This window comes from Sminthopsis crassicaudata, chromosome 1 (assembly GCF_048593235.1).
Source record: "Sminthopsis crassicaudata isolate SCR6 chromosome 1, ASM4859323v1, whole genome shotgun sequence".
Lineage (NCBI taxonomy): Eukaryota > Metazoa > Chordata > Mammalia > Dasyuromorphia > Dasyuridae > Sminthopsis > Sminthopsis crassicaudata.
In genome coordinates, this window is record NC_133617.1 from 674,184,400 (window position 1) to 674,207,154 (window position 22,755).

The 22,755-nt window shown below is 42.3% G+C and overlaps 1 protein-coding gene across 1 annotated transcript in view; it reads left to right on the top strand.

Annotated features, from left to right (window-relative positions):
- The first annotated feature begins 1,990 nt into the window (after window positions 1-1,990).
- Window positions 1,991-22,755, top strand: part of DNAH1 (dynein axonemal heavy chain 1) — a 132,890-nt gene continuing 112,125 nt past the window's right edge. The window contains exons 1-6 of the mRNA XM_074282678.1: window positions 1,991-2,126; window positions 10,238-10,428; window positions 12,221-12,293; window positions 16,532-16,706; window positions 17,988-18,144; window positions 19,956-20,088. Coding sequence (XP_074138779.1) covers window positions 10,270-10,428; window positions 12,221-12,293; window positions 16,532-16,706; window positions 17,988-18,144; window positions 19,956-20,088 — 697 coding nt within the window. The 5' untranslated portion in view covers window positions 1,991-2,126; window positions 10,238-10,269. The remainder of the gene's footprint in view (window positions 2,127-10,237; window positions 10,429-12,220; window positions 12,294-16,531; window positions 16,707-17,987; window positions 18,145-19,955; window positions 20,089-22,755) is intronic.

Sequence of the window (22,755 nt, forward strand, 5' to 3'; positions counted from 1 at the left end):
GCATTGAATAGAATTCAACGGGTTTTTAGATAAGGAAGAAGCTGTTTGTGGGGGTTGGGGAAACCTGAGCAGATAGTGGGGGGCTGGGAAAGCCCGGATATCACTGGAATTCAAAAGGGTGCTTTTTGACCAGGATTTGTGAATTAAAGATCCTAGCTTCTTCAGCCATGGGGGCGTGGGGGGTGGGAATCAGAAAGGAATCTTAAAGGGACCTCACCCCCCATCACTGGCAGCTCCCAACAGCACCCACAGGTCCACCAGAGGGATGGACGGACCCCATTGTTGTTTAGCTTCTTAGTGAAGGCAACAATGCCAGGTCTTTGGGTAAGTCTGGCCGGCTCACTAAGCATTTGTTAACAGTTACTGTCCTGAATTTCCAGAATATCAAATTACAAGCAAATAGTTCTTCCAATCAAGGAACTTATACGGCTACTGAGGAAGACGATTCATTAAAAACAAATGAAGGCAGTTGTTGTGTTTTTTTTTTTTTTTAATATAGCTTTTTATTTACCAGATATATGCATGGGTAATTTTTAAAACCTTTTGTCCCAACCTTCCCCCCCCCCCCCCATGGCAGGTCGACCAATACATGTTAAATATATTTGAGTATGAGTTAAATACAACATATGCCTTCATGTCCAAACAGTTGTTTTGCTGCACAAAAAGAATCGGGCTTTGAAATAGTGTACAATGAGCCTGAAGGAAATCCAAACTGCAGGCGGACAAAATTAGAGGGACTGGGAATCTATGTAGTGGTTCATAGTCATCTCCCAGAGTTCTTTCGCTGGATGTAACTGGTTCAGTTCATTACTGAACATTTGGAACTGATTTGGCTCATCTCATTGTTGGAGAGGGCCTCGTCCATCAGAATTAACCATCATACAGTATTGTTGAAGTACATAAGGATCTCCTGGTCCTATGAAGAGCAGCTCTGAGAAGGGTCCAGAAAGCTTTTATTATTTATTTTTATGAAGGGGGCGGGGCAGAGGTAGCCGCTGCAGGAGCCCCGCTAAGGCTGGGAAGGCAACAGTGCAGCACGAGGAAGGAAGATGTATCCTGCAGCAGACGCTCCAGCTCCAGGCCAGGCCAAAAGCAGCCGCAGGGGGATCCTCCCAGGGTGAATCCAGTCAGGGGTTCGGGAAGCCTCTTCTCCCCCCCAGGCTCGAGCACAGGCCCTTCCCCTTGGGGCAGACCTCTAGGGCGACCTCTAGGGCGCCCTCTAGCGGCTCCCGACATTTTAAATTTATATTTAATCTTTTCAGGTTAATCCCCCAATCTGATCCCTCTGATTTCTGGCTCTAAAGACCAAACCGTTTTGGTATTAATTTCACGATATCACGTTGTGGTGGAACTGAATAATTTTCTTAAAATAGAATGGTGAACCAAGTCAGAGAAACATCCTCCCCGCGCACCGCTCAGCGCGCCGGACCAGGCGGCCCTCGGCCACAGGCGGGTTATTGTCTTATTACCGAGGAGAGTGGGGAAGAACGTCTCAAACACCACGAATGAAAAAGTAAATAAAAAGGGAGCGGAACGAAGGCTAAAGGAAAAGGCCACGTTAAGTCTTCGCGTGCAAAGTGCTGGAACAATCCCGGCTTTGCCCTCCACTCTCTGAGGCAGGGCCCCCTTGTATTAAAAAAAAAAGAGTGCTCGCGGTCCTCAGTTAGCCGGCAGGGGGCGCTGTAGGAGTGTAGAGGAGACGGCACCTCCCGCACCTGAGCGCCGCGCCCGGGCAGGCGCAGTAACCAAGGGAGATGGGACTCCTGCTGTGGGAGAAACCAAATAGAAAGGATGGGGAAGACAGCAGCCTCCTTTGTGTAGATCGCTCCTTTTCAGTTACCTCTGACAAAGACAACGGCAGAAAGTGCATCTTAGAAACAATGTTTGTATCTCCCTTGGTCGGAATTGGCAGAGTTTGGGGTGCGTTTGGGAAGAGCCGCTGCGCACATAGAGGAGCCCCCCCTTCAGGACTCCAATGGATCCTCTCCTTAGCAACCGGCCGCCGCGTCCTCCCTTAGAAACAGGCTGCGGCTAGCTGGAGCTGCGTCTCCCTTCGGTTGCCGTTGCTTCCCTCGGCTGCCCCAGACCCAGGCTTTTGCGGAGCGGGTAGGCGTGGGACGAGCCAGGTGATTGGTCGGGAAGTCCCGGGCCACTTCTCCCCCCCCCAAACTTAGGGAGCGGAGGGTTTGGAAGCGGGAGAGCAGGAGGGGGAGTCTTGTGTGGGTGCCCGGGCGGCCCCCGATCCCTGCCCGGCAGGGAGGGCAGGCCTGGGGCACTGGTACGGGTGGGCGCGGGGGAGCCCCAGCTAATCCTGCTCGCTTCAGAAGTGCACCGCAACCCAGTGGTCGGCGAATTCAACCCCCGTCTTTTCCGTTCCACTCGAAGGGATCGGAATTAATTCAGTAAGCATTTATTAAGCGCCTTCTGTATGCCAGACACTGCGCCGAGCGTCACTTCAGGCCAAAGCATTTAAACCCTTAACCTTGGGGGCGGGCCCTCAGCTTCCTTATATGTAAATTAGGGGGTTGGGTTAGTAAAATGAAGGACCCAGCTTTAAATCTTGATCCTTGGAGCTCTTGGGCTTAAGTTAACTCACTTGATCTCACTTGCCTTGATTTCTAATTTTCCCCTTTGTTGCCATGGTAATAACTCTTGGGCGCTCCTGGATCTAGTTCCTGCTCCGTCGTGTGATCTTGGGCAGCCTAGTGAAGGATTATTTAGTCTGGTGTTGTGACATTTATTAAAATAATGCTGCAGGTTAATAGAAACAGCAAAAAACAAAGCGTTAAAATGCAAGCTGTGTAGAGCGCTGACTAAACCCCGCATGCGGCTAATGCATTCACTATTACTAATCCACTGTTTAATAGTATTACTACTAAAAGCTAACATTCTGAATATAAAATATGAATATCTGAATATATAATAATATATGAAAATATGATAAAGTATGAATATATAACAAAATATAGGAAAATATAATAAAATATGAATAAAATAACGTTCTGAATATAATAAAGTGCTGCAAAACAATGGGCAATTTTCAGTTATCAAAACTGTGCGTTTTGCATTTTGTATCTCTTTTTTCAATCAGAAAAAAATTCTTCATTAATGTTCTATAACCTCCATGGAAAACAAGGTAGAACGATCCATTTGTAGAAAGGCTCTGATGTCCTAGAAGGAACCTTGGGCCTGGAGGCAGAAGACCTGAGGAAAAAGAATAAAAAGTGGGGAACAGAAGGAGAGGGAGAGGAAAAGGAAAGAGAAGGAAGCTATAACCTGACCACTAATTCTGTGCCGTGGGCAAATCGCTTAATCGCTTGAGACTTCAGTGGCAATAATTGTGCCTCCCTGCTTCATAGATTTGTGTGGAACGTTTTATAGGGAGGACAGCACTATGAACTGATGTTATTATTCTATGACTTAAAAAAAAACAAACTTTAAACTAAAATTGACTAAAACGTTTTTACTCAAGTTTTGCAAACCTTTTTCTACGGAATGGGATCACTGTTACCAATCTAATGAATCCAAATATGAATATTTTTCTGGGGAGTAGCAGATTGAGTTCAGTCCAACTCAACAAATGCGTACTTGGACTTGAACCCTAAACCTGAGGAAAATAGGATTAGGAAAGAAGGTTGTGCTGGGAGAAAGATAATACAGATGAGAAACAAAACTGTCTTCAGGGAAGTCCTAGATAATGGGATGAGGATATGGCATGTACTTGTATAAATAGGGCACATGGTAAGTAAGAGAGATACAAATTTTGTACCAGAAACTTGGATGATGGGGAGAGAAAAGAATTAACTACTTCACCTTGACACAGCAACTTCTGAGTTATAAAACTTTTCTCACAATAGCCACGTTAGGTAGTATTATCTTCATTTTATAGAAACTGAGGCTTAGAGGGACAAAGCGATTTGCCGATTAGCATGAAGGTAGCTAAGTATTAGAGCCAGGACCTGAGCCTCCTGATTTCTATTTGGGCTCTAGACTTTGGCACAGTCAGATGGGATGTCCCAGTCAGAGATTGGTGCAGCTGGTCCTATAAACCAGTTGTTTTTATAGCTAGAGATAAACATTTGACTTTGGAGAAAAAGTGTCATTTTGCCTGAAATTTGGAGATTGGATTAACATATTGTTCTGAATATAGTCCACACACCTAAATGAATTATTTTTATTTTTAAATAGTATCTTATTTTTCCAAATACATGTAAAGATAGTTTTCAACAAACTTTGCAAGACTTTGTGTTCTAAATTTTCCTCCCCTCTGGATCCCCTGAGGTAGGTTAAACTTCGCAGTTCTTCTAAATATATTTCCATATTTGTCATGCTGTACAAGAAAAATCAGATCATAAGAGGGGGAAAAACCCCAAGGGAAAAAAAAAACCAAACAACAACAAAGGTGAAAATACTATGCTTTGATCCACATTCAGGTTCCATAGTTCTCTCTCTGAATACAGATGGCATTTTCCAGTTGGAATTTTGTTGAATCACCTCATTGTTGAAAATAGTCAAATTCATCCCAGTTGATCATGACATGTTCTCTGTTCACTAGGCATCAATTATGGAAGTCTTTCTAGGCTTTTCTTAAATCAGTCGGCCCACCATCTCTCTCCAGAATGGTTAGATCACTTCACAAAAATGAGTTATCTTTGAAAGGAAACAAAAATATATCAATTAGAGACTATGCTCAGGTTTTACATAAGCTAGCTTTTTTGAAGAGATTGTCCTACATTTGGATGAGTTTATATGTACTTTTTCTCTTAGTGATATTTTATTCTTTTCCAATTGTATGTAAAACAGTTTTTAATACACATTTTTAAAAAGTTTGAGTTTCTTTCTTCTTCCCCTCCCACTCTCTGAGATGGTAAGCAATTTGATAAAGGTTATACTACTGCAATGATGCAAAACAGTCATGTTGTGCAAGAAACAGACAAAAAAACTCCAAAACAAAATAAAATAAAAAACCATTCCAAAATAAAAGAGAATAAAACATGTTATGCTTCAATCTGTATTCAGACCATCAGTTCTTTCTCTGGAGGTGGACAGTATTTTTTCATCAAGAGTCCTTTATTGTATTGTTGAGAATAGCTACGTCAATCATTCCACTGCTGTTACTATATACAGTTCTGGTTCTGCTCACTTCACTTTGCATCAGTTCCCATGAGTTTTTCCAGGTTTTTCTGAAAGCATTCTGCTTGTCATTTTTAATAGCACATCAATATTCCATTACTATCATATGCCATTCCTCAGTCGAAAGGCATACTTCCAACTTCCAATTCCTTGCCACCACAGAAAGAACTACCAGAAATATTTTTATACAAAAAGGTTTTTATCCTCCCACCTTTTGAAAAAAAAATCTCTTTGGGATACAGACCTAAAATCTACTAGTGATAGTGCTGGATCAAAGGATATGCACAATTATTGCCTTTTGGGCATAGAATTAAGTTGCTTTCCTGAATGGTTGGAACAATTCACAACTCTACCAATAATTCATTAGTGTCCCAATTTTCCCAACATATATCATTTTTCTTTTCTGTCATATTAGCCAAACTCATGGGTATGAGGTGGTATCTCAGAGTTGTTTTAATTTGATTTCAATAATAATTTTGAGCATTTTTAATATGATTATAAAGCTCTGATTTCTTCATTTGAAAACTGCCTGTTTCTATCCTTTGATCAATGATCAATTGAGGAATGACTTGTATTTTTATAAATTTGACTCAGTTCTTTACATATTTGAGTAATGAGGACTTCATCAGAGATACTTGTTTCCCAGAATTCTGCTTTCCTTCTAATCTTGGATGCATTGGTTTTGTTTGTCAAAACTTTTGAAATTTAATATAATAAGATTATCCATTTTACATATTGTAGCATTCTCTTTCTCGTGTTTGATTATAAATTCTTCTCTTCTCCATAGATCTGACAAACTATTCCAAGCTCCCCTAATTTAACCAAGGTTATCATTGTTTATGTAATTATCATGTAACTGTTTTGACCTTATTTTGGTGTATTGTGTAAGATGTTGGTTTATCCCTAGTTTCTGTCACATGGCTTTACAATTTTCCCAGCAATTTTTGTCAGATAGTAAGTTCTTGTCCCAAAAACTCAGATCTTTTGACTTTACCAAATACTAGATTATCATGATCATATAAATTTACATCATGTGTACTTAATCTATTCCAGTTATCCACAACTCTTTTTCTTATCCAGTATCAGACTGTTTTGATGATGACTACTTTCCAACGTATAGTTTAAGATATGGTACTCTGTATGTTTTCATAATTATTCCTCATAAGTCTTTACAGTGTCCCTCAATGCATTTCCCTGCAGTGGTCTATCCTGCTTACAATCTTGTTGCAACGTAAGAGGAATTTAACTCCAAGGAGGAATTACATGTCTGACCCTCACCTGTAGTGGCGGCTTAGTGGATCCAGAATTCCCAATCCTGGCCCACTCTCACGTTCCATCCTCATTCCTCCTCCCTTCATATTCTGAGATTCAGCCAAACTGGACTTTGTTCTGTTCGTCTCCTACAACCCACTTCTCTGTGTTTGTGACTTTGCTGGCTCTCCTCTACCTGAAATGCACTTTCTCTTCTCATTCATCACAAAGCACTCTTCTGCCAGTTATCCAGGGATAGTAGAGCAGGAAAGCCTAAGGCTATAAAAATTTGTATCTATTGATGGCAAACTTGACTTCATCTATATTCCTGTGATCATCACTTGGTCATGGGTGTGTTACAGGCTACTGTTATTCCTTTCATGGGAGTCCCAGGGTTTTTTGGGTTAGGAATCTTTATCCACATTACTTTTTCTGACTGGTTAAACACACTGAAATCATATTTGGCTAGTGTGGGGATTAAAATTATCCCACCCAAAAGAGACTGAACTCATGGCATTTTATTAATGGGCCATGGTTCTTTTTAAATTTTCCTCACTATCTGGTTTGTCTCCTCCTTCCAGAGTCCAATTTTTATGGGGCTAGATATCCACTCATTCTGGAACAGCTGTACACAGAATAATTCCATTTATTGATGTGTGATGCATAAGCTAAAAGAAGCAATATGTGAGCAGGTTCATAAGTTGGGTAAAGCAAAGAATATCTCCACATAAGATGTATAGCCTTCTCCTTAATTTGGGCAGGAAGAAATGGCACAAGCCATCCCAGTCAATGACTTAAGTGGTCATAAGATGGTCATCTACTCCTCTTGGAGAAGTGATTGGTCCCGAAGTATAAATTATTTGGGGTGACTTCCCATGTAGTTGGGGCTTGGTTACCATGACAAGGAAAAACAAGGGGGAAGGATTTTTAGTTAGCTTCTTATAGTTAAGCAAGTGAACTTAGAATTTGCATCCCCCAACTCCAGTTCCTTATATACTGAACTTTGATATGATTCTATCAAATTGATTTAAACCGATTAGAATAGAATAGTGTTATGGGCCAGAACTCTGAACTTGAAACTTAAGGATTCTTACAAGGTACTGACTAAGTGGAATTGAGGAGACAATGGTTATCTAGTTTAGCATGGTTCAGTATGATTGATTTAACCTTACAAATAATGGTTTCCTAGTGATATAATGATTGGCTTATACTCAGTGTGGAGCATATAAGCAGGGACTGAGAGCCACCCATAGAAGACAAGAGCACAAGAAGCTCCCAGAGGCAGAGAACACAAAGGACTGGCTGCAGGAGCTTAAGCTCTCAGAACCAAGGGGAAAAATTCAATTTGATCTTCCATCTTCCTGGTGGCTGGCCTGACTCCTGCACTTCCCCCACTAAGACCAAGGCCAGACTGAAAGGCTCCCCAGAAAGCTGCCCAGCCCCAGGAAGGAGATAATAAAGGATCTGGACTCTAAGAAAGCTAACCGGGCCCCAGGACTTGGAAAGAGACAATAAAGACAATAAAGGACTTTAACCCCTGGCTGCTCTTGTGGTGATTACTGAACTAAAACAAAGGCTGCTCCCAAGACTCCCAGAGACCTCAAGAAAACCGAACCAGAGAACACTACAGAATAGGGGTCCAAAAGTAGCACCTGCTCCAGAGGGCAGTGAGCATTTTGCCGTTTCTTGAAAAATGATCAGTAGATCATCATCCCTTCAGAACTTGCAATGAGTCTCTAGACTTAAAATTTAAAGACATGCCTTTGGCTGATTAGTCCAATTTGCAAATGGACCAATAACTATAACTGATACCTCCACACTTCAGAGTTGTTCAGGTCACCAGCCGCCTTCTCCACAAGCCGTTTGGAAGTCTCTGGAGCATGTGCTCACACTGATAGAATTATTCTGGATAGGTGAAGAGCGTTTTAAAAAATCTTTGTCAAGGGGATCTGGTAGTGTCCACCACATGATCAAGGTGAAAACCCCTGGCTGCCTCCTAGGAAGCACAGGACAGGATGCGTTGGTCTCCTGCTCCACCTTAGTTTTCTTATGGGAATAGGCTGGGGACCTCCACAGGGTCCCAGTCTTTCCCTCTAATTATTCAATAGGGGTGACTGACCTAAGTCATATGATTGAGATGATGTCTGTCATTAACATTTAGATACTTCCCAAGGTAGTCTATTTGGGGGACAGTTTACTTTTGAAAAGCTCATGCTAATGTATGTAGTAATACAACTGGTCAAATCTGTTTCAGTGGAAAACCTTTTTCTGTCAAATTACAGTTTAGTAAGGCTATAAAGGAAAAATATATCTATTGAATTCTTCCAATCATGGCTAGTGACTGGACCTGTGATTTCACAGATAGGGGGAGACTTCCTTCCTCTAATGCACAATTTTCTCTGCAGTTAGTCTTACAAGGTTTCCTAGAGGAGTGAGCGATAGAGTGGGCTGGCCCGAAGTTCTCGTGGCCAAGAGGAGTCTGAAATGGGCATTGGAACCCAGGTCTTTATGCTTCAAGGGCAGCTTCCTATTCATTACATTTTAGCTTGATCTAGTACTTTAGGGGAAAGGAAAATAAGCATTTACCAAACATCAGCTCCATGTTGGTCACTGTGCTAAGTCTTTTCTAAATATCTCGTTTGATCATTAACAATCCAATGAGGTTGGTACTATTATTATACTATTATTATTAAAATAATATTTTACAATTGGGGAAACTGAGGCTGAGATTAAATGACTTGATAAGAGGCCAGATTTGAGTCCTAATTCTTATCCCAATCTTCTTTCAACTGCACTTTTAAAAGCTGCCTTTTAAAAACAGCTAAACAATTTTTTTAAATTATCCTGAATGAGCCAGATCTTTGCCCCCTTTTGGCAGTTTCTAAGCCTATGGTGTTAGAAGTTTATGAGACCTCATTTCCACTGAATTTCATGATTTAGGCAAACACTTTACATAGGAAAGAATTGGACACTTAGAAGGCAAAAAGTAGATAGCTAGCTAGCTAATATAAGCTAGCTAGATAGCTAATATAACACACACAAACACACTGCCCTTTAAGGAGAGGCTCTTCAGATCACTCAGCCCATTACCTGGCACACCCTAGTAGCTCACTGACTGTGTCTAGACTCTGGCAGCCCCCAGCAAACTGGGCAGAAGCCTGGTCACCAGTTTTGGTCTCCCTGTGCTTCCTCCTCCTCAGCAGGAGCACCTTCCTGTCACCCCTTTCCTGCCCAGAGTACATCCCCTGCACCTCCAGTTAGCTATGGGGAGGAGGGGACTGGCCATGGCTAATGTCCAGCAACTGCATCCAGATCACGGGTCTGCTTTCCCCGTGCAAAGGGAGAATTCCCAGAGCTGAAAATAAGGCCATGGGAAGCTTGTTCTTGGGGAGTGGTCATTCTTCATTAATGTCTTTGTCAGATCAAACTCCAGTTCAGAGGCAAAAAGCTGGCTCAGTTTGGAACAATCTACATTGTGGAACCCACTGTGGACCAGTTATCCCACTGGTTAGAGGGGTTAGAGATCAGGTGACTTAGAAAAAAAAAGGGAGATGGGGCCTACGGGCCAGGAAGCTGGAGCTGATGAGGAGGATTAGGGATGGAAGCTACCCCAATAATGATGATAATAATAATAGCACGGCTAAGGAAATACCAACAAAGGCTCTCTTCCCACTCTCTTCCATAAGGCATGGTGATGGAGTGCAGTGCCTAGCACATAGTAGGTGCTTAATAAATATTGATTGATTGAATTTATGAAGAGGAAACTTTCAGAGGGGTCTGTAGTACTAAGAATAGAATGGTGGCTAAAGACCTTTCGCTAGACCTTTCAATTACTTTGTCGATTTTCTTACAGGACGTTTGGCCTCCTTTATATGAGAAGGCAAAATGGATAAGAACAGAAAGGAAAGACCGGGACCTTCCAGGACCCCAGATGCTGATGAGGATGCTAATTCTCAACCTGACAGGTCCAAGATGTATCCAATGATTAAAACCCGTGGGTTTTATTCTGAAGTTCTTACTCCTGGGACCTTAAATATTTTAGGGGTAAGTATTTCCAGCCTTTTTCCTGGCTATTGTAAGGATGATGAACCTTTAAAAATTTCATCAATGAGTTTCTGTCTATCGATTACAAATGGAATTCTCAAGTGAGTTTGGTAATTGCCCATATTGCTTTGCAATCAATCTATATGTACATCACTTCCACTGCCTTGCAGAGGAAGGACATTGGAATCTAGGCCTGCTTTTCACACTTGAAATTAGATAAATTAAGTCATGGAAGTTAGTCTTCTGATTGTTAGCAACCCGCCTTTGTGGAGCATTTTAAAATGAAAAAACAAAAACAAACCATTTTATTTGTATCCATTCTTTTAATCTTTCCCTTAGGAAAGGAAGCAATGCAAGGAATGAGGAAGTCCAGAGAAGGATCTGTTCCTTGCCCCTCTTTTCCCACCTAAGATTTTCCAGCTTGTAAATGGTGGAGCTGAGGCTTAAAGCCTGGGCTCTGACTCCTAGTGTGTCACAGCCCCATGTGAAAATGGGGTCTTGATAACTTCCTGGAGGTACCAAAAGGAAGGATCAGCATAGGGCCTTTTGGGTAAACTTAAGTAACAAAGCTGAGGGGGGAAGAGTAGGTTCCTTCCCTTTCTTTCCTTCCTTTTCCATGTGCTGGGCTTGGCAAAGGAGATGCTACAAGTGTGACAGTTCCTGCCCTGTTGGGAACTAAGAGTCCGTGGGCACAAGAGATCAGATAAAACAAGAAAATACAAAGGATGTCGGAGGAGATGGAGTGTGGATGAGATCTGCAGACAGGAGGTGCTAGACCAGGAGGATGGCTGGGGAAGGAGGGACTGAAGGAGGGAAGCTGGAGAGTGGTGGGGAAGTCAGGTCTGGTGGTTTGTGCAAGGAGACTTGGGGAGGAGAACCACCATGGCTGCGGTTTTCTGTACATTGCCTCTCTGTTATAAGATGGGCAGTATTCTTCATCATTGGCTCTTTAGACTCATGGTTGATCATTGTGATTCAGATTTCTTAAGCCTTTCAAAATTGTCCATTTATTCCAGTATTGATGTCCTATAATGTGTTCTGATTTATCTCATTCTTCCAGCTTTCAGTTTTCATTATATTCCTATGCTATACTTGTTTATCTACTCCCCAGTTGCTGAGCCTTATTTCCATTTCTTTGCTACTACAGAAAGAGCTGTTATAAATATTTTTGTGCATATGGCTCCAGTTCTTCTTTTTAAAGAAATCTCTTTGGGATGTAGTCCTCATGGTATAATGGCTCAGCCAAAGGGTATGCCCAGTTTAATAATTTTTATCATTCCAAATTGTTTTCCAGAATGGCCGTACTGATTCCCTTTATCGGCTTTATTGGCCTTTTCCTTTATGGGCTTGTTTTCCCACGGCTCCTACAACATTTGTCACTTTCCCTTTTTGTCAACTTTGACAATCTGCAGAAGTGAGGTAGGACCTCAGAGCTGCCTTAATTTGTACTTCTGTACATATTAGTGATTTGGAGTCTTTCTTTAATCTGGCTATAAATACCCCTCATATTATATATATATTGCTTTAAAAAATTTCTTCCCTTGAGAATTGACTGTTCATGAATAAATAATGATGAAATAACAGATAGGATAGCCTCAGTCATCCTTGAAAGAGAAGTGTTTGTGGTCCTGGAAGCCTAAGGCTTTGGTGGAAGGGGAATGCATTCCAGCAGTGACCTGCTGTTCATTCTCCTGCTCTGGGGTCTGCCCTGGAGGGCCTTCATTCTGCCCCCAGTGAGGTCCCAGGGAGCTGCCCCCACTCCTCAGATGATGCTCAGTGTTTCCGATTTCAGGATGTCAGCGGTGGTGCCATTGTACATAAGGACCTCCTCCGACAGGCAGACCTGGATGAGTTCACCCCAGATGGTAAGCCTTGTTCTGGGGACTTGGTGGAGTGCTGGGCTGGGGCAGGGGCTGCACAGGGGAACTCTTCCCTCCCACCTTGCCCTCAGTTTGTTCAAAGCTAAGGCCATGTTGGAACTGACCCACTTGCTATCTAGGTGCCCTGAGGTACCTCTTGGTGCTGAGTAACTTTGAGGAATCCAGGGCTGTTTCCCCTATTTAGAGACAAGCCAGGCTTTAGTTCCTGCCTTTGGAAAAGGAGGAAGTAATCCCTATATCTGGGTACGGAACCAGGCAGTGTGGTCTCTGTCATGGGAGCAGTTCTTGTTACCATCATCCTGAAGAGGAGCTGCTGGGCCAGGTGATGAGCCCTTGTGCATTCTGGGCCCTTACATTCACCTGGATTCAGTAATTCCCTCTTCTGTTCAGTAGCTCCATATCCTAGAGGCTTCCTGAGTCTCCTTGGGCAAGCAAAGCCAAGAGTTGCTCATCCTTGCTTCCTGTAGGGGACAATAGCCTAGAGAAACTGGGAAGTGGGCTGCCCCCAGGCTGTGCTGTCCCTGTGACATTCCCAGTATGTGCCAAAATGACATACTGGGAGTTAATGGCAGAGTTGGGACATCAGGCTTGTTAGGGCCAGCCAGGAGTGACCAGGATGGGTCCAGCTGCTCCTGCCCAGAAGGCCCAGTGCATCAGAACTCAGTGAGCCTCTGGTTCCTCCTGGCAACTTCAGCTGGGACAGTGTGACCAGCGTACCAGAGAATGTTGTATAAGAGAGACACAGATAAAAAGGAAGTCTAGAAGGTAGCCCCAGTCACGTTGTTCCAGGTTCCCAGATCTGTTTGAAGCCCCTTCTTTACAGGCTGCGGTCTCCTATACAGATCTCCCTTACTCATACCAAGGCTGCTCTTCCTCTGCTGTCCCTCACTCTTGGCAGTTGCCAGTTCCAGGCCTCCTTTCAAGCTTTTAATCAATAAGCTTTTATTAAGAGCCTTTTATGTAGTAGAAGGTAAGTCCTGTCCTCAAAGAGCTCATTTTTCTGCAAAGGGAGACAAAATGTACAAAATCCATATAATTGGTAATTGGGGAATGGGGTAGAAAAGTTGCCCAGAAATAGAAGATCAAGTGAAGCCTCCTGTAGAAGGTGGCTTGGATTTTAAAAGGTAAAGGTATTCCCCAAGCATGGGGACAGATGGAGAGCCATGTGTGTGATGATCTAGTACCTTTCTGGCAACAGGGCAAGGCAGGATGTGTGAAGGGGAGTAATTTATGGTCAAGCTGGAAAAGTGGGTTAGATCTAGGTTGTGAAGGGCTTTATGTAGTATTGAAAGGAGGTTATATATTTTTCCTTTTTTTTCTTTTTATTTTCAATAGTATTTTATTTTCCAAATATATGTAAAGATAAGTTTTCAGTATTCATTTTTTGTAAGACTGTACCAGATTTTTCTCCCTCCTTCCCTTTTCTCCCCTCTTTTCAAGACAACAAGCAATCTGAACATTTGCAATTGTTCTCCTAATTTGTTTATTTTATCATCCTTTATGCCCAATTCATATACCCATTTTGACCTTATTTTGGTATGGGATGTGAGATGTAGATCTATGCCAAGTTTCTGACATTTTATTTTCCAGTTTTCCCAGCAATTTTTGTCAAATAGTGAGTTCTTCCTCCAGAAGTTGCTTTTTTTGTTTTTGTTTTTGTTTTCAAATACTAGATTGCTATAAGCCTTTATTATTGTGTTGTGTGTATCTAATCTATTCCAATGATCCACCACTCTTATTTCTTAGTCAATGCCCAATGGTTTTGATGACTGCTGCTTTATAATATAGTTTTAGATTTGGTACATGTGCAGTTATTCTAAATATATTTTTGTAATTGTCATATGGTGTAGAAAAATCAGACTAAAAGGGAAAAAAAAAAACCACACACACAAAAAAGAAAAAAACGAAGGTGAAAGTACTATGTTTTGATCCACCCACATTCATTCTCTCTCTCTGGATGCAGTTGGCATTTTCCATCCCCAGTCTATTGGACATGCCTTTAATCACCACATTGTTGAGAAGAGACTTAAGTCCATCTTAGAGGATCATCACAAAATATTGCTGTTGCCGTGTACAATGTTCTCCTGGTTCTGATCATTTCACTCAGCATCAGTTCATATAAGTCTCTCCAAGCCTTTCTGTATTCATCCTGCTAGTCATTTCTTAACAGAACAATAATATTCCATAACATTCATAGACCATTCTCCAATTGACGGGCATCCACGCAGTTTCTAGCTCCTACCCACTACAAAGAGGGCTGCCACAAACATTTCTGCAAATGGGGGTCGAAAGGAGATGCCGGGGAGGGATTAGAGGGAGGTAGTCTAGTTGAGAGTGTCTGAACCAGGGGCTGTGTAAGTGTAGAGAAACGAGGTCTGGCAGTTCCTTAGACGTGGGGGTGCATGTGGAGAAGAAGATGCTCACGTTGCAGACTTGCATGGCTAAAAAGATAGTGTTCTCTTGATAGAAACAAGGCAGTGTGGAGGAGGAGGTGTATTCTTTGGGAAATAAGTTTTGTTTTAAGAAATACTGAGTGTGAGCAGTGGTTGTTGCAGAAGGGAAGTTCAGAGGAGATATGCAGGCTGGACACATACATTCTCTCTGCATAGAACTATCATTGAACTCATGGGAGCTGATGGGTTCTCTGAGAAAGAGAAAAGGGACAGATTCAGAGATTTCCTCATTGCTACATAGAATTTCCTATAATATTTTCCTTCTGTCTAGGAGGACATATTTTTGGCATAATTTTTATTTTGAAAATTCCAAAGCTATGAGTAGTGTAGGATAGTAGCCGTAGGGGCTGACTTTGAATGGAATGCCCAATTTGACTCTGATGCTGTATTGTGAGAGGGATATTTAAAGAGAGTTATCAGGTTCATAAAAATACTCTAGGAAGACTCAGTACATTAGAGGTCCTGGAAGCTGGCAGGATATCCAAGGTGGTACCGGCAGTACCCTGAGCCGGTGGTGGCCTCTGGGAGAGAATGCTGATGACCAGGAGGCTGATGCATGGACCCCAGGCTTGGCCTGCTGATGGGTAAGCCAGGAAGCCAATGCTCTCTAGCAGTCCAAGTACATGATAATCGTTGATCACCTAGTACAATGGCAACTGAGATAGTGGTATAGCAAGAGCCTTTCTCCACGCCACTCCCTTGTGATGCAGACACCTAATTCTGAATAACAGGCTTCCAGGTACTGGGAGCCACAGACATGACAGGGAGATGGAGAGGAAACCTTTTTTTTGGGGGGGGGGTTAATGCATTTGATGTTTGTACTCCAGTCTTTACATGAACGAGGAATCCTTTCAGAGGATATGAAGTTGGGAAAGATACTAAGATACTTCTGGGATGGGGATAAGGCAAGTGGATTTTGATGGGATTAAATCATACTCTTAGATTATACAGAAACTTGGACTGCAGTCTCCATTGACAGCACAGTGTTCAAGATTGGAACCTAGTTGTCGCTCAGCTGCATGTTGGATAGAGGCTGGACCCCCACATGATGGCTTCCCTATTTGGGGTTGTCCCGTAGTGCTCATACAAAGGAAGTTTACATTATCTTTACTCAGTCCAGGCCAATGATTCAGGTTTGGGAGTGGAACAAAATGAAACACTTGTTGACCATCTAATAGTTAATAAAAGGATTTTTACTTAACAATAACATGGAAAGGCTATTTGGGGGCAGGGCCATGGCTCCCCTGTTTCTGTATTTGCCAGAATGTGTGCCAAACCTGAGGATCTCTAGATTTTGATATATAGGCCATAGGGAAGCCATGTCAATGTTATGAGCTAGGTCCAATGGTCTGTTCAATCAATTAAGTCTTGAAAAACATGTTATTGCCTTTAAGAGAAAAACTAATGTAGGGATCTTAGCAGAGATTGTTCCTACCACTCATGACCTTAATATAAAAAAGAGGGAGGTTGATGACTTTTTAAAGACCTTTTTAGTTCCTAAATCTATGATCTTATAGTCTAGTGACTTGGGGGAGAGGAAGTTTTATCTTTTAACTAGAATCTAAGCTTTTAAAAGTTGTTAAAGCTCCTCTGAGGAATTTATCTGTTAAGCAGATATAAGAAACAATATTTGCAGTAACAAGGAAAAACCTGGGAATCTCAGGCTTCCTGTGTGGAATCTAAGGCACGCCCTGTATGGTTTATTGACACCTTATTTCCCAGCCACAAAACTCAGTCTTCATGTTTAACTCATGATTTTGTTTCCCCCAGTTTTGACCTTCCAGATTCCTGAAAATTTTGAAGAGTACTTAACTGAGGAAATGATTGGCTCTACCACTGAAATCTTGGTGAAGTCAGATTTCCCTCTCAAGGCTTTTGAACCCAAAGTTCAGGTGCCCTTCCAGACCCCTCCTGGCCAATGTCCAAGGAAGATTGAGATAGAGAGGTAACTCCTGGGGCCAGGCACAAATTGCAATGGGGATTGGGGTAAGGAGTGGGGGAGAGAGGGAGAGTGCAGGGGATGGGAAAACACTTCTTTGACCCATAAATATTACTTCAAAATCTGTTCTGACTTTAGTTTTTCAGATACTCTGAAAGAAAAGGGGATAATTTTTCAATATTGACCCTTGCAGAACCTTGTGTTCCAAATTTTCTCCTTTTTCTCTAGGTGGCAAATAATCCAATATGTTAAACATATTAAAATATGTGTTAAATCCTATATATGTATACATATTTATACAATTGTCTTGTTGCACAAGAAAAATCAGATCAAAAAGGGGAAAAATGATAAAAAGTTCTGTGTGCCCTCTAGCATATATAATCAAGTTCCCACATTATCTCTGGGAAAGACCTGGTAACAGAGGACTGGGAGGAGGGGATTAGGGCAAGAAGTAGGATATCCCCCAGGGCACAGTGCTGTCAGAAGTGAGCAGCAGTAGGAAGCTTGGAGGCAATGGAGATCCTCCTGGAGGGCTCCTTGGTCTCTTCTCCAGCCTGCCACCCTACCTTTAACCAAGCCAGAACCATTCTCTGTTTTGGGGGAACTGGCCAGGGGTCATAGTACAGCAGGGAGGCTCAGGGAACAGCTCCCCTCCCAGCTGGGCTGGATCATGCCTTTGGCTTGGAGTAGGATGGCAGAAGGCAACCAGGATGAGAAGACCCTACAGTGACGTTCCCTGTGGCTGTTGTTAGAGAGCAAGGGATGCAAAGGTGGGGCCAGCAGTCCCCCGGCCCTGCTTGGGAAGCTAGCAGCTGACCCTCCTATGACATCCGTAGCTCCTGAGAAGGCCCTGGGTAGGCTGTCAAGGCAAAGGGAGGGACCTTCAGCAAGTGCTGCTGAGGGGGGCCAGGGGCCTTCCAGAGGGCGTGCATCGGCTGAGCAAAGTCCCCTCGCCTGAGGGTCATGGTGTGGATCACCAAGCACCAAATGTGTGCACATGTTTTTTGTTTTAGAAAGCCAGACACATCAGCCCTTGGCTTCATCATGCACCCACAGTACTTTAGGGAAGAGAACTGGATTTAGATGAAAGAGACCCAGTGGGATGAGTGAGTACTCCGGGGACATCCCGGGGACTCGCCCGTCTGTTCCTGGGCACCTCTGCCGCTCAAGGCCTGTTACTTTGTCAGCCAGAACCCTAGCTGGTCTCTCTCTCAGATCCCCAGAAGGCAGTCGCATGAGTGACTCTTGCGGTCAGCAGGGCCATCCTTTCTACTCTCTCCCTTCTAGGAGGAAGCGGGAATATCTACAACTGGACATCCACCAGCTCCTCGCTGCAGAAGGCATAGACTCAAATATGCTAATGCCCAGACACCCCGATCCCAGGAACGTGCAGACCATTGAGCAGAAGAATGACCCTCTCTTCCCCATTTATCTTCCATTGCAGGTGAGGAAGCCATTCCAGGGGCTGAGAAGGGCTTGGTTCAGGGAAGAATTTAGCTGCTGGGATAGGAAGCTGTTCTGAGATGATGATGACGTTAGGATGGCTCAGATTGCTAGAAACTAGGGCCTTTAGTCCCCTTCAGAAAGGAATAATAGAGCCAGTTAAAAATCAGCAAGCGCTCATAACAATTGGGGCTTATAGTTCACAAACTTTCCAGCCCTAAGCCTTGTGAGATCAAAGACCCCAAGACAAAAACATGGCTGCGTCATCTACTCTCAGAATTCTCCCAAACACTAATTGGAGTTTCATAAGCATCAGAAAGAGCTATATGCAAATGAGTAAACTGGGAATCTAAGAAGTTACACGAATCCCAAGTTCTTCTCTGCCCTTCCTATATTCCTGGTGAGAATCTATAAAGATGACTCTGTGCACCCAGCCCTTCTCTTTCCTTATCCTCACATCGCCAACTGCCTGCCTTCTTCACCTCTGTTTCTTGTAGCACGGTTGGTTTTAGCATCAGGCTTTCCATCTCTTGATTCATTCATCCATTCATGCATTCATTCAACAAAGCCTACCAGACACGCACAAAGTACAGTGATCTGTGGTGGCACTAAGCAGAGAAAGTCTCTATTTTAATGATGCTCAATCTAGAAGGGGAAATAAAGCACAGACACAGATGAGCAAAGTGCAGGGCTCATTTGTACTAAAAGTCACTTTGGATCATGTAAGTAATGGCCAGCCCTCAATCTCTAGAGATTCAGGGAGCTTGCAGAGCCTAGTGGCTGCTATGGATTTGTCTGATGGCCAATAGTAAAATATATGTTATACCGCTTGATTTTTAAAAGTATATATTAAATTTAACAAGGTGGCATTAAAACTTTTCTCTTCTGAATTTATTTTTGTTTTCTAATGTGTATTTTTAATGTTTTATTAATATTCTTGTTTCTCTCTTGAAAATCTCTTATTACTTCCCATTATCTGTCATCCTACTATCAACCCTCCCAACACCATTTTTAGATTTTGTCATTTTGGCCAATCTGGTGTGTGAAAGGTAAAATCTCACGAGTTGCTTTAATTTGTATTTATTATTATTAGTGGTATTTTTAGTATTTTAATATTTACTATTAAGTAAAAAATTTTAGTTTTATTTTAGTAAATGTTATTAGTAATTTGGAGGGTTTTTAAAAATATCATTATTGATAGCTATTTTTCATCTTTTGAAAACTGCTTGCTAATAACTTTTGACCACTCTTATTATTCTTATATATTTGTATCAATTTTTTACATGTCTTAGTTGTAAATTCCTCGTAAGGGACATTTGTTGGAAAAATTTTCCCATTTGACTGCTTCTCCCCCAATCCTATCTATACTGATTTTGCTTGTGCAGGAGCATTTCAATTTTGTTATTACAATTGTTCATTTTATCTTTTTGATTACCCCTAGCTCTTGTTTAGTTAAGAATTCTTCTCCTAGAAATAGCTTGTAGTTCTTTGAATTTTTTTTTCTGAGGAGTGTGAGCCTGTCTATCAGATCTAGGATTCTTCTAGTTCTATGAATTTGTCCTATTTCAGGTACACACTGGAAGGCCGCAAAAGAAGTGTCTGAGTCCAGCTGTCCATGGTACATAGGGCAGCCTACCATAAGCATTCTACACCTCAGTTTTCTCTCGGGTTAAATCCTGTTGTGTGACCAAGAAAACCTGGTCATACATTTTAGTTTTCAGGTCATTTTCTCCCCCATTCTTACTTGTTTGGTGGCTATGAAGGCAGGGGAGATTCCTTGCCCCCATCACTGAGTCTTGGTTTTTCCCCTAGGTATTTGATGATGAGGAGTATGACTGCCGAACCCCTGAAGAGTGGATAGCAATGGGTCTGGAGCCAGAATCTGAAGACAGAAAACCAGTTCCCGGAAAAGCCCTTTTACCTACAGATGATTTCTTGGGTCATGGTAAGTGACCACAACAAAGTTGCCTTACCAGCCCTTACTCACAGCCTTGATAGGAGGTTCAACTAAAATAATGGCTCTGAAGGACTTTGCATATTTTAAGTTTAAGATCAGCTGCTGCTGTTATCCCTGGGCTTTGGACTGGATGATATAGGGTTGCAGACTGCTGGGTCAGTCCAATCTCTCATTTTACAGGTTGGGCTATGGAAGGAAGAAGGAGGCTGTGACTGCCTGAGTTTCCACAGGGCAGCTTAGACCCTCAGGCTTCTAGAGTTCTGCTCCAAACTCAGCCTTTTCTATCTCAGTGCAGGAGCCTGTGCCACAAGCCAGTGCAGGAGGAACAGGCCCACAAGAGCCCACCCCTGCCTTGCTGAAGCTTATTGGCTAGTAAGGAAAAAAGACATGTCCATAAAGTAATAACCGTAATTTAGATCAGAACCAGATTAGTATATACGAAAAGGGACATGCACACGAACAGCTGTTGGACAAACGACAAATGTTTAACCTGGGAAAGAGGAGGAGGAGGAGAGAAACTGACCTGTTCTTGTTCTCAGAAGGCAGAATAAGGAATAATCTCAGAGATAGAGAGAGATATTTTGGTCAAATAATCGGAGCTGCCCAGCAGTGCCCAGGGCTGCCTCCAGGTTTAGGGCATTTTGTTCAACCTGAGTCTGAAGGTGTGGAAGAAAAGGCTTCTGTGTTGGAAAGTGACTGGACCCAAGGACCTGCTCAGATGCCCCACATCACATGCCCTAGTCTGAGGTCTAGGACTCTCTGGAGGACAGGAAGGAAAACTATACCTTTTCATCAAGATCTTCTAGTCTAAGACCAGCAGCATTTGCACAGACCATAGGAAGACACTTCCAAGTGAGCTAAGTGGAAAGCTAAGTCACACTCCTTATCTGCCAGCTGAGGAATAAGTGCATTAATAAGATAGTGAAGAGATGGTCAATCAGTTGCATTTAGACAGGGTGTGGTTTAGGCTGAGATTTTTTTTTTTCCATTTCCTCTTTAAATTTAATACTATTATCAAGTTGTTGAAACTAGGTAGAAATGTCCCTCCCCCCAGATTGTGTATCTTAAAAATTTAACATAATTACTCAAATGATTTAACTTAATTGTTCCCTGTTTATTCTCTGATCCTAGTTTGTTAAATCTGAAAGATTTGGTTCTTCTTGTACACACCGTTCTTAGACCAGCTTCCTTTCAAAGAACTTGGGCTCACAGATGTTCTTTGGACTAACTTTGAGCCATCCTTGATTATTAACAATGGGTCCTTCTGTGGCGTGTGGATTAATTCAAATGTCTAATTTTTGTATTTATTTGTAGGTATTTATTGCTAGGGTATGCGATGGCACAGCAAATCAGGACCAGTCCCTCTGTGCTAGATGCTGAATCCCAAATACAGGGGGAGACAGATTTTTATGGATTAAAAGAAAACAATTAACAGTATATTAACCAAGATACAAGATCGGGTAATCTGATTTCTAATTGCAGGAAAGATTAGGAAGTTTGCAAGTGGGGAAGGGAAGAGCAAACAGGTGCAATTCCCTGAAATAAGACAAAGTTCCTCCTCCTACCCCATCCTCACATGTCCCTCTTCCCCTCATCCTCCTCCCCCCAATCAAAGGAACAAGGAAACAAAAGCTGATTGACCAGTATGGGGCCAATTTTTAGATAAGGTATTGCTTGAGAAGTATAATTGTTAGAAAACTATCAATATTCTGGTCTGATTGGGTTTTGGATCAGCAGAAATTGTCTCTAAGCAACAAGTAAAGGTGGCCTAGGTTCTCAGCCACAGAGGGCTGACTTCAAACAATGCAATAGTTTTCTCACAATTGAATAAAAGTTTCTCACAAGACAGAAATTGGACCACACGTATAATTGAATAGAAAGGCTAGATTCAGAACTGAGACATAAGATAGAGCAGTATGGTTTCCTTAATTCTCACAATTCCCATACTTTCACAGAATGGGTTGCTGAGCTGGTAAATCATCTCCTCAGGAAAAAGTTCTGGAAAGCAAGTGTTTTAGCCAAGGGGAGCAGAGCAGAACTCTTTCACAGATTGCTTTTATAGACCACAGGGCAAACTTTCTGTAAGAGTTTGTCTCCCATAATTCTCATTTATCTTAGAAGCAGCCTCAGTCAGTGGAACCAATCAGTGGGGTTTTGTGTATCCTTTCCTGAGTGCAGAGTACAAGTCTTCTTCTAAAGGAGTACCCTTTTGATGTGCCCAGACCAAGGGTTTTTAGTCCGGGTCCATAGACTCCATTAGGCTTCATGGAGAAATCTTAGGTTTGTGAATTTGTATGAGAAAGAGTTAGATTTTCATTTTCACTAATTTCTCATTGAAGTTTAGCATTTTCTTCAACTATGATTTTTTAGAAACCATTATTCTAGCAACATACATGGGCTTCCCCAGCAGCCAAAGGGAATTATAACACAAAGAAGCTTAATGGATTCATTAACTTGGGAGACTTGTCAACTTGATCAAGGTTTCCCTTGATCAACTTTGATATCTCCAATTCTGGATGGTTCTCAGGGGTTCTGGAGAAGTTTAAGTACTATCCTCAGTCTCAGGAAAGTCCATTTTGGCTTTAGACACTCCCCAGATTAGCAGTCCTTTTGTGGGTGCAGACTTCCCATTAGAAATTAGCCCCAAATACATGA